At 43.4% G+C, this 11,617-nt stretch overlaps 1 protein-coding gene across 2 annotated transcripts; it reads left to right on the top strand.

Annotated features, from left to right (window-relative positions):
- Window positions 1–390: 390 nt before the first annotated feature.
- Window positions 391–11,179, top strand: fam219aa (family with sequence similarity 219 member Aa). 2 transcript variants are annotated; one of them, XM_086168176.1, is made up of 6 exons: window positions 391–633; window positions 4,319–4,415; window positions 4,685–4,778; window positions 6,149–6,229; window positions 7,500–7,554; window positions 8,193–11,179. In XM_086168176.1, exons 1-6 carry the CDS (start codon window positions 574–576, stop codon window positions 8,349–8,351), a joined length of 546 nt encoding a protein of 181 aa, XP_086024302.1. In that variant the 5' UTR covers window positions 391–573; the 3' UTR covers window positions 8,352–11,179. The 2 variants fall into 2 exon arrangements, with proteins under 2 accessions (XP_086024302.1, XP_086024303.1); XM_086168177.1 differs by having other exon boundaries at window positions 401–633; window positions 8,196–8,710.
- Window positions 11,180–11,617: the final 438 nt, after the last annotated feature.

Below are 11,617 nucleotides of genomic sequence, written 5' to 3'. Positions count from 1 at the left end.
TCTAAAAAGCCAAAGGTTCATTTTATTTATACATCAATAAAATCCTCATTGTTCATATTTTTAAATCCCATCCACAATCATACAAAATTGCTTGCGGAAAATGACGTCGTTATGATAGCCATTCTTTAACTGACTCATTGGTATAAAATAAATCGTCACTGTGAAGAACGAGAAGGAAATTTGTGGAGGGTTAAAAAAACAAGTACAATTTGAAACGTTTGAATAAATGTAAGTTTTTAATATGAGGAAGAAGTGTATATTAGTATTATTAATAACAGTCGGTTCCAGACATGACATTTTGGAATCAAAATCACGGTCAATAGGCTACGTGATGTCGCTTCAGTAAGTCCTGCTCTCTGATTGGACGGATCCGCGATGAATATTTTATAACACGGAAGTTGGGCGGTACTGCTGCTTTGCTGTCGAGTCACCTCTGTCAGGATGGAAGAAAACGAGCTGCTATAATGCCACAAAACGGACGATTCCGAGATCGCAGCATCACAAACCGTGGTATTTAGATATAAGTTAGAGGTTGTCTTATCACTCGTGTCGTTTCCGTGACATTTTGCCAAAATGATGGAAGAAATCGACAGGTTTCATGTACCTCCGGTTAACGGGGAGACGCAGCCATTGGTAAGGGAGCAAACACAAACACACACATTATGCAAATCACTCAACTGCATGCAAGCGGCAGCATTTGTGTGTCTTTTGTGTTATTTGTCTGAACAACCGTGCTACCGCAGGCGAGTCGAGAAGCCTCCCGAGTTAATAGCTTTAGCATGAACTGAATATATGGGATGGTTGAGATGTTAATGGAAGAGCAGCTATCCGTACATGAAGTGCTTGCCTGCGTCTCCCCCTCCTGTAGAAGGAACACACATATCACTCCAGACCATTGCATTTCAAATCTGCTGTTATTTTCTGTCCTCGATGCAAAGAAACGACGACCCACGCCGGATTAATGCGTGTTTCCTTCACTATGTGTTTGTTTACAACAAAAGCTGACCCACTGTTGTTTTTTTCTGCATCTCGTCATTTGGTGACGTGCTATTTGGGTTGAAAGGAATGCCTGAATGGGACTTCTGTCCCTGTCGACCTGGGGGCTGCACACTGATCACTGGCCTGAGAATAGACACCAGGGCCTTAGTCTCTCTCTCTTTCTCTCGCTCTCTCTCACGCACACACACTCACACACACACACCGTCCTGCTTCTGCTTTACTCTTTGCATCAGTGGTTATAGCATAGTGGCTCATTTGTCTGCATTGCAATGTGAACATTGTTTAAGACTCTCATCACAATGGACAGGACCTGACAGCTAATCCACCGATTTTGCCCCGCATTTGGTGTTGTTGGAGCTTTTTGTGTCAGCCGATGCAGATTAGATCCACCATAAATTACACTTGTACACGGACCGTAACCTCCACACTCCACACAGAGCAGCTGTCCCTTTTAAGTGTTTGGCTTAGAGGCTTCAAAGCAGACTTCTCATTGAAATCCACCGTGCCTTCCCTTGCCCAAATACCCCAAGGCCAGTCTCAGGCAAAAAAAAAAATCACATTGTCTCCAGAACAAATGTTTGTTTTATCGAAGGCCGGGCCAGTCACACTCCCAGCAAGATCTCTGTGGAATTTGATCCAATATCACATGTATGATTGATATTAAGAAGCAAGTGGCTGCAGCCCATCTGCTGTCAACATGTGTCACACAACTTGTGAGACTGCGCTCTTTGGCCCTGCGCGTAATTGGTCTGTCAGGAATGGCTGTAGCTGATATTGTCAGCATAACAGTTGCTTTGGTATGCATGATTTTACTTTTTAATGCTAATGGCTTCATTGAAATTCCCAAAGTGCATGAATTAACTTGACAGCTACCTCCTTGGAGGGACTCTGTTTCACAAAATACAAAGCGGCTACATCAACAAAAGAATATCTAAACAACCCTTTTAGGATTTCTGAATGACTGCTTATCCAGGTCTTCACTGAAAGGCTAAGATCAGCTGTGTGATAACAAAATAAAAACACATGAAATCTATCCCAAAAATGTTTCAATTCAAAGACCGCAGTGATCACGAGATGTTTATAGCCTCCCGAGAAATTTAAACTTAAGACGGACTCCATGTGGCTGTTACACCGAAGGATAATAAGCAGGCGAACCACTGGTCACCTGATTTGTCGCTCATTTGTCAGCCTTTATTTCTATTGGCCAGTGTGAGGCCACGATGTATAATCCTACCAATCACTCGGTGTCCGTGCTGTGTCAGCAACCTTGTGGCTCTTCATCATCAGCGGCAGTAAAGAAGGAACAGGATGATGAAACTTATACACCGGGAGGTCATTTCTTTTATGCCTGTGTGTGTTTGTGTGTGTGGGCGCATGTCTTGCAGTGAGTGAGCGATCAGTATGTTTCTATGGCAGCTTGTTGAAGGTCAGGGCAACAGGCCATGTTTTACCATCAATGCCTAAAAATCCATCCATCACCCAAAACGTAATGGTCAGGTGCTAATGGTGAGCCAGTGGCTGCCTGCACGTGGCCTGTCACACATTGTAATCCTTTATATCTTTTAAATTCTCCACTTGCCTTTTTATAGAGACATTCTCAACGCTAGTATTGTATCTTCGCACCTGTTTCACAAAAGTTACTGGTGACAAAACATAAAGATGAAGCCAGTTTATTTCAGAAAGGGCTGCAAATGTGAAGCTTTGAGACATATTCTGAAGAAAATTTGTGAAGACCGAATCATAAAATAAAGTTTTAATTAAATTGGGCAATCGAAGTACTATTATGGTATAAGATAATGCATTTGCTGGTCCATTACGGTCTCCTTGAAATGCTCGGCCTTCAACTCGAAGTCCGTCACAGAATGTGGATTAGTTTTGAGACAGTTATCTATATATTTTAGTTTCCAAATACAATGAGCCACCCGTATTTCAGTGCCTTTTTTTAACAATAATAAAAATAAATGCGGGTAAACCTCATTATGTTCTGTTTACTTTTCTGCCGTGTCTCTGTATTTAATGGCTGATTTCCTATCGACAGAGGAGGATGAGGCTATTTTTCTCTGTTACACTGGGCTTTGGTGCACTAAAGTTGAAAATTGTCAGCCGAGTCATTTATCACTTTTATTGAAACAAGGAGGGAAACTTATTATTTTTTTCTCCTCTCCGGAACAGGGTTTACTACGGTCGACCGCTGAAATGCACAGACAATTTTTAGCTAATGTTTACGGGTTTTCATATCCGTTAACTAGACATCACACGTAGTCACGTAAACTGGTGTGTAAATTTGTTGTCGGACCAGACGGGTGGCCCTGTTGCAATCAGGAGGGGAAACCGAGAAGGAGCCTGAATCCCTTTTGTTGCCAGTTGAACCTGTAGTCCAAAAAGAAAAAGGTAAACGCAGAACGTAGGGCATTAACTGTCCATGAAGCACTGAAGATGATGCTCTGTAGAAATGGACCGAAGCATATTTTTGCCGAACAATTAATTTACTGTATCTGTTCACATATGGGCAAGTTATGCCTCAAACTTTGGCTGAAGAGAAATGTAATTCTTAAATGTGTTTGAATTTTCAAATGGACCATATATGTTTCAAACTTAACTGTCACCAGCTGATGCAACGTACCAGATACAAGCTATGTACATCTGAAGAGAAACTGCATTCAAATGAGCTACAAATTTAGAGACAGGAGCAGGAAAATGAAATAACCCTGTGACTTAGGTGCTTGGAGGATCCTCCGTCAATTCTCCAAAGACAATATCCTCCCACTGAAAGCCAGTTGCCCGGTAGTTTTCATCCATGTGGATGTGAAGTACCTCGCAGTGCAACAAGCAGAGGCCTGTAGCGTGAATATAATGCGCGGCTCTGTCAGCAGAGCAGGCCGAGCACAGCTCAGTGCCCCTCGCTCAGCCTGGGAAAGCCTTGGCTGGAACAGCTACCCCCTCTGTGCTGCCCCGGCCTCTTCTCCACGCCGCCACTGCTCGCACATAAAGGGACAGAGCCAGCAATATAAGTAGAACACTGAAGCCTATTGATGATGACTGTGGAAGCTCACCGGCGAGGGAAATATCGCTAGTGTGTTGAGCACAAGCTGGGGCTAAAGACAGATTTATTTGGGGGCTTTTTTTAAAGACAAAAATAAAGCAATTTAATGATACTAAGATTTGATATCTGCCAGGCTTTGGCTTGGACAGAATGACAAATTGAAACTCAAGGCTTTTATAAGAACAGAGAATTAATTGATTTCCTGTTGCAGGCTGGCTGAGCCATCGCTAACATGCTTTACTCTGCATCTTTTTTTTTTTTCTTTTTTGCTTCTAGGACCCAGCGGCATCCCTGGCCTCGGAGGCAGATCCTGACGCCAAGGGGGAGACGGTGGCGATGAACTACAAGCCTTCGCCGCTGCAGGTCCAAATAGGTATCGCATCCTAGAACGCCGCATCGCTCTGTCGTGACTGCATGACATGTTGAAGAGATTAGAAGTTCAGCAAAAATGTTGATTCTAAAATTAAGGAAAAAAAATCCTCCGTATGCTGAGAGTCCTCTTTGCGAGAGCACCATTTTTATTGCCATGTATTTTTATTTTGAAATGATGTGTTTTTAATCTTATCAGTGCCTGGTGTGATCTCATGACCCTTCCGGTTATTTATATAAGTAATGATTACCTCATATCCGGTGGTTTCCCAGAGAAACAGAGGGACCTCGCCAGGAAGGGATCGGTGAAGAATGGCACCGTGGGGAGTCCTGTCAATCAGCAGCCTAAAAAGAACGCCAGGACAAGGTAGCGACTCCAGACCCGTGCTTGGCTCTTGCGACGTCCGCTAAACTCAAGCATAAATGTTTTGCTTTGCATTAATTAGCATCACAATCTGTACCTTCTTTCCTCCTCCCGTTCGGCGTCCAGTGCGGAGCGCTGCAGCCGACTCAGAACCTGAGGGCAGAACATCCTCATTCTGAGGGCTTTATTTGTCGTCAGGCTTCAGGGGTTTTCATTAAACTGTCCGCGGCTACGGCTAAACACGAACGGGGTGCAATAAGACGGATGGCGCGCTGTGGCTTTGACTTGTGATATCAGAATTATAGCGCCGAGTGTCAGCCCAGTCCAGCCCACGGTATTGACAACAAGCTCATCTGTCTAATCCCACTCTCCGGGGGATTAGTCGAAATATATGAAAGGCTACCGAACCCAAAGTCTCTGAAACGGAATGATAATCTAAAACCCTTGCCGTCAGAGGGCTAAAGAGATGCTCCCCTCCCCTTTATTGTGCCCTTTTTCAGGACAGCTCCTTCCCAAGGATCCTTTTCATCATTTGAAAGCATTTTTTTTTTTTTTTCCCCAGGTCACAAACTATGTTTATATTTCACCGTTAGCTCACCGAATATCGTTGTTCATGCAGGAAGGTAATTTGTCGTCACTGCGGTTGGAGGAGTTGGCTCACAGGCCTTACCTGCCATCATAAAGACCCACTTTTTATTAGCGGCGGCTTTAAATATGTATATATCTCGGAAATATCGAATGGGCAACAACAGCGTGTAAGTTAAATCAGCTTGAGAGGAACAATATGGAGCAGAGAGACTTTTTTTTTTTCCTCGGAGGCGGACGCCAACTATGTTGTAGATCATTTTCACCGAGGCCAACGTCAGCAGAATGGTTGCCCTCAAAGGACCAAATGGAACGGTAACGGTATAAATGTAACCTTATGTAGATTAAATGTAACTACTGCTTAATCTTAAATAACTCTAAATTTATTATTCATTCAAATCCAAAATGTTACATATGCATTCCCATCTTTCTTGAAACAGCCTTCCATCTGCATCAGCTTTTCTCTTCCTGGACATTTAGGGATTATTTCTATTTCTCACTTGTTGAAAACGGCATTGATCTGGATTGATGTTATGTGTGTGACATGATTGGCATGAATTGTAGGAAATGTAGTTTATGATCAACGCACATGTTTGACTTACTGATTTTAAGACAATTAGACCTTTGAAGACGTTCTCGCGCGCCACATTTGGCCCGCGGGCCTTGAGTTCGATACGCGTTGGAGATAATACATTTCAGTTTTGCTGGTTAAAATCGGAAAGTAGTCCGAGTTACTTTTCCACGGTTGGGCTTGTAATCAGGAGACGCTCTTCTCTGCCCGTCCGCAGGCTGGTGGTGCCAAACAAGGGCTATTCCTCTTTAGACCAGAGCCCGGATGAGAAGCCCCTCGTAGCACTGGACACCGACAGGTACGTGACCGCACTGACATGATGTAAAACTCCAGACCCGAAGCCAGACATTTTCCAACCTGCGGTTTTCTCGGTCTCGCTCGGTCGTAATGTCACGGGAATCAACTTGAGAGTTCTTAGCAGAATGGCTCTTAAAAAAGGGGGCAAAGCCTCTCCCGGGGCACGGGATTAGAGGACGGGGTGAGGATTTGGGCAGGGAAAAGCTGCTCAAAGGGACCGGCCGCTTCCCCGCGGCGACAGCAGATTGTGTCAGCCACAGCAGAGCCTTCTGCGTCGTGGCGTTGCGTCATATACGTCTCCCCGACGAGCCCTCTGAGTGACTGACACGTTTATTGTCGCCAGTGCAGATTACCGAACGCTGCACGGAAGATGCAAATGAGCCTCATTACTCGAGGTTTGATCTCATTTGATACAAAAGAGGGTTTGTTTGGGGTATTTTGACCGTCTTTACCTCCGCGCCCATTGAATGAAGACACAGCAGCCACTTTTTCCCCTCTGGCTAAAATGTTAGTTCTGTGCTTTGGAAAACAGAATATGTACCCAAAGGTGTGAATACACTTATCATAAAGAGTGAAACACACACTCACACAACTCCTGAAGCTATTCCGCTATCTTTCAAATAACCCAGAGCATTCATCCAAGAAATCCAAACGCATCGTTTTGCCACCGGAGAACACCGATGCAGTGACAACAGAATTAATGATAATAATAATAATACATACGATTTGTATAGCGCTTTTCAAGGTACACAAAGACGCTTTACAAGTTGACGACAGAAAACATAGAACACACACATAGTTAATGGGAAGAGCTGTAGGTGGTTTGGAAGAGGTGGGTCTTGAGGTTGTGTTTAAAGAAGGACAGTGAGTTTGACTCTTGGATGGCTGGGGGGATTTATTATTTCATATAATTATTTATAATTATAATTATATACATAATTATATATAATTATTATAATATAATTATATAATTATTTCAGAATAACAGAAGGGGTCATTGAAACTTAAACATCTTTAATGGGGGATACAGTCAACATAAACATCATCCTCACTATGTTCTTTTCCTTCAGTTTGTTTTGGCACAATTACCAAAGTACTAAATCCTACGTGAGCATCATTTCCTTGCCAATACTGTTGTTTTCATTTAAAACATCCATATATCAGCGCTTCTTTATTTACAATATAGATCATGTTTATGTCCAGTAAATACAGTTGGGGAAGTGTTAGAAATCTCAACACTTAAGGTACCTTGTTGTTTCTGTGTTTTACAGTGACGACGACTTCGACATGTCCAGATACTCGTCGTCGGGATACTCCTCAGCCGAGGTGAGATGTCTGAGGGACCAGGTATCTATACACGCATTATATTGTAGTTCATCGTGTCGACCCGCTAACTGCATCATCACCAGACCATTCACTCCCCTCATCACATCCGTCCCGCCAGGTAAATTCGCACTCGATAGAAGAATAAACGCGCTAAACGGTCCAAATTCTTCCTCAGCGTTCCGTCAATATTTTCACATTTTCCAGTTTCATTCCATCCTCACCCAATATGTCTCGTCTTTCTTGGAAAAGCAAAACGCATTCACTGAAAACGACAAATGTTTTCCATCGTTTCTAAAGGGATAGAGGAACATTTTGGGCTTCCCAGCTGTGACCCCTATTGTGAAGTCCTCACATTACCCGACTTAATTTACATTTTAATTTCACAATCAGGGCAAATGAAGTGTTTCGGGGTCGTCGAAATGAATTTTTGCTCATTTTTTTTATGGCGCTAAGTCAACGATTGTCGCGCCTGCTAGTCATAAAACACTGGAAGTTGGAAAGGGACACACAGATTCTCCAAAAAGTTTGCCTATCCCTTTGGTGCATTTTGACAAACACGGTCATTTAATATTTTGGGATTAGAGGCTTTGCGGAAGCTCCGCTGATTCGGTCCCCCCGTCCCCTTTTTACCTCCGCAGCAGATCAACCAGGACCTGAACATCCAGCTCCTGAAGGATGGCTACCGGCTCGACGAGATCCCGGACGACGAGGACCTGGATCTCATCCCCCCCAAAGCGGTTAACTCCACCTGCATGTGCTGCCAGGCCGCTCCCTCCACAGCATGTCAGATTCAGTAGCATCACGTCACGTCCCGTCTGCCTCCTGCACCGAAAGCCAACTTCTTACCAGAGTAACGTCAACGAGAGAAAAAAAAAAAAAACCAACCCAAAACATTTATAAACATTATATTGCCCTGGCTTAACAAAAAAAAAAAAAAAAAAAAAAAAAAAAAGACCAAAAAAAAAAAAAACCCAACAAAAAACATGGTTTTGTAAATGTCACCGTAAGAACTGGAAGAAGGTCCAGCCTTGAGAAGGATCAATATGTACTGCGTCTTGTGCACGTTCCTCCTATGGTAGGATCTGCGCATCTTCAGCATAGTTGGTTCTGCAGGGGCTTTGAATGATGGCAGAAACATTAGCTCTATGGAAAACGTCATACCTTCGCTTCTCCGACGCTCGACTTACGCCTCATGATAACGGATATTTTTGGTTTACGGACCAGAAAGGATTATGCAATGCCGAAAAACCCGACGGGGTGACAGGAACTCGACCGTACACCTGCCGCGGTGATGAGGTATCATGATTGGCACCTTCTGAGGAACCCGCTTCTTCTGCTTGCGTATCGCCGACGGTCCGAACCTCTCGACGGAAAGGTTTGAAGATGAGGTTTTTGTTTTTATCGTTACTCTCCACCCGTCTGCTCGTCTTCTTGTGTATATGTGTCAAACATGGAAATATGTTTGTATGTGTGTGCGCGCTCCCGTGCGTGCGTGCCTGCGCGCGTGTGTGTGTGTGTGTGTGTGTGTATGTGTGTGTGTGTGTGAGAATCCCAAGGAAGTAGCGCTGCTAGCGGCGAGCTGCTGGTAAGACACAACCGCTCACAGTCACAACACTAGTGTATTCTACTACGTCTGTCTGTTACACGACAGTTATACTGCTTATTGTTTGATATTCAGTTTACAAGAAAGAAGAAAAAAAAAAAAAAAAAGAGTAGTTTTGCATGCTGCCTGTTAAACACTACGTCAAAATGGCAAGCCTTTGCAGATGACTTCATATTGACCCCCCGAACATGCCTCGGTCCCGGCGAGACATCGTGCAAAGGTGTGCTTCGGGGGGAGGGATGTATTTCGGTTCACCTACCGCAGCGCCAGTAGGTGCAGAGGGACATCAATAATGGCAGGGAAATTCACGACTCGATATGAATTTACCGTCCGCCCGCGCGTTCGGTTCTGCCCAAGTAGGAATCCGAGGGACTCGTGTAAAATGGATTGCAGTGCTTAATGTGATTTCAGAAGAACATTCCTTTTTCACGCGAAGGGAAGGACAGGAGGCTTTAACTTCTTTCAAATATTTTGCACACAACTCTCCGTTTTACCCGTTTGTTTGATTGTTTCTGGGCAAGGTCTGTATATGTAGCACATAGTGAATGCTAAATATGTTTTTGCTAAGGATGTCAAAACGGGAGTAGTTTGTTTGCTTTGCGCCACGACTGATTTGAACCGACGTTCTCATGTTTACAGCACTCCGAAGACATCTGCACAGCCTGTAGACATCAGCCATCTCCTGGTAGGGCTGACCCCCTTGTGTCAGTCTGCTCCTACGCCGCAGTCAGAAATGATCGGTTTCCCAAAAACACCACTGATGTGCATAGTTTGTAACACCAGACAACCGTCCCCGCTCGGAGATGAGCTTGAATCTGGCCTCTGTTACAGTAGTTTTAACCCTGTGTGTGTGCGCGTGTGTGTGTGTGTGTGCGTGTGTGTACACGCGTGCAACTTGAAGCTAAGGTGCAGTTTACTGTCTTGTGATAACACTCGGAGTACATTCAGTTTACCCACTTACTAAGCTTTAATTTTGGCAAGTACATCTGATACGACAGAAGATTATCTTTGTACATTTATTGCACTTGTTTTTGGGAAACCTTGCATTATTCCTTCACGGCTCGCGGTTTGTTTAGTTTTCAAGTTACGATGAAGAGCCAGTTTCATCGGGTGTATGGAAGGGAGACGACGTCTCAGAGACGTTTTTCAGGGTTGGTGCGCCGGGTCTACAAAAGTTAGCTCCCATTAAATGAATGAACAACCTGCTTGTACTGTATGTAAAGGAAATTAACTGGCGAGAAGACAGATCTCAAATGATTATCGATTAAGTCTTTATGATATTACATTTAAATCTGAAACATGGGAATTACACCAAATGTGCTTATGTGCACACAACAATCCAGAAAATGTCAATAATCTTGAGTCGCCAGATTGCAATGCACTGCTGAAAAGTTATTGCTGGGAAAAGGGATGAAGGCTAATGCGTTAACCCAGCAGAACATCGAGGGCGGGAATCACGATCCAATCACGTGTCAGATCAGGTCGCACCACGCCGAACAATTTGGTCACTCCAAATATTGGACAATAAGTGTGCATGCAGACCCGCTTCTCAGTTATTCTCGTGGAAAAACTTCAATTATTTTTTTCCTCTGCAAATAAGGTGCCACGTGTGTCTGATAGATTTACTCGTCGAAGAGACTCCACGGTAGTGCAGTCGGCAGTGTCAACTAAAAATGGCCAGTATGTGACCGTCCATAGTGCTGTTGGTGATCTCCCATTATGTGCACTATTTCCCACGATCTCTGTTAATCCAATCTGGGGCATAGTTTCAGTAACGTCTTTGGGTTTTGCTCGCAGTAATGCATTGTAACATGATATTTATTTGCAGTTGTGCATTTTTAAATTATTTTCCAGAATGTGTATAATTAGTTCATAGATATGTTTTTTTTTTTTTTTTTTTTAATTCGTTTTTAATTTGTCAGACAGTTATGATGATTGTGAACTGGTTCCATTTAGATTTTAACAGTGTTAAAAGTTCTGTGTATAGTGCAAAATATCAAAAATAAATATTAGGTATCTGCATTCCCATGTGTGTCTGTGATTTGAATAATAGTCTGGCCCTCTGAACAAACCATATTTCGTCCACCTCACTGTTACTGATGCACTAACCGTCAGTAATCTATTAACTGGCAATAACATATGATGCTCCTTTGTTGGTATTAAAAAAAACAAAACAATAATTAATGTGTTAACCGACCAATAATATAGAGACAATTCTGAATAAAACAAGACCGTGATCGTTTTCTTTTTGCAATAAACCGTTACGATATCATCAGGGTTATGGTGTGATTTAAAATAAAATAACCGGTGGCAATAATGGGACAATGTGCGCACTGAGCCCTTACTGGGTCCTGCTCATCAAATAGATCCTCGACAACCTAAACGCACACACACACACTCACACACACACTCACCACCTTTTAGCCCCTGAGGCACTTGATATTAACACATGCCGGCTGT

The sequence above is a fragment of the Fistularia commersonii genome, chromosome 21, assembly GCF_037954325.1.
Source record: "Fistularia commersonii isolate RoL2024-O1a breed Wild chromosome 21, RoL_Fcom_v1.0, whole genome shotgun sequence".
Classification (NCBI taxonomy): domain Eukaryota; kingdom Metazoa; phylum Chordata; class Actinopteri; order Syngnathiformes; family Fistulariidae; genus Fistularia; species Fistularia commersonii.
The sequence above is the reverse complement of the archived record's forward strand: the minus strand, read 5'-3'. Positions and strand labels throughout refer to the sequence as shown.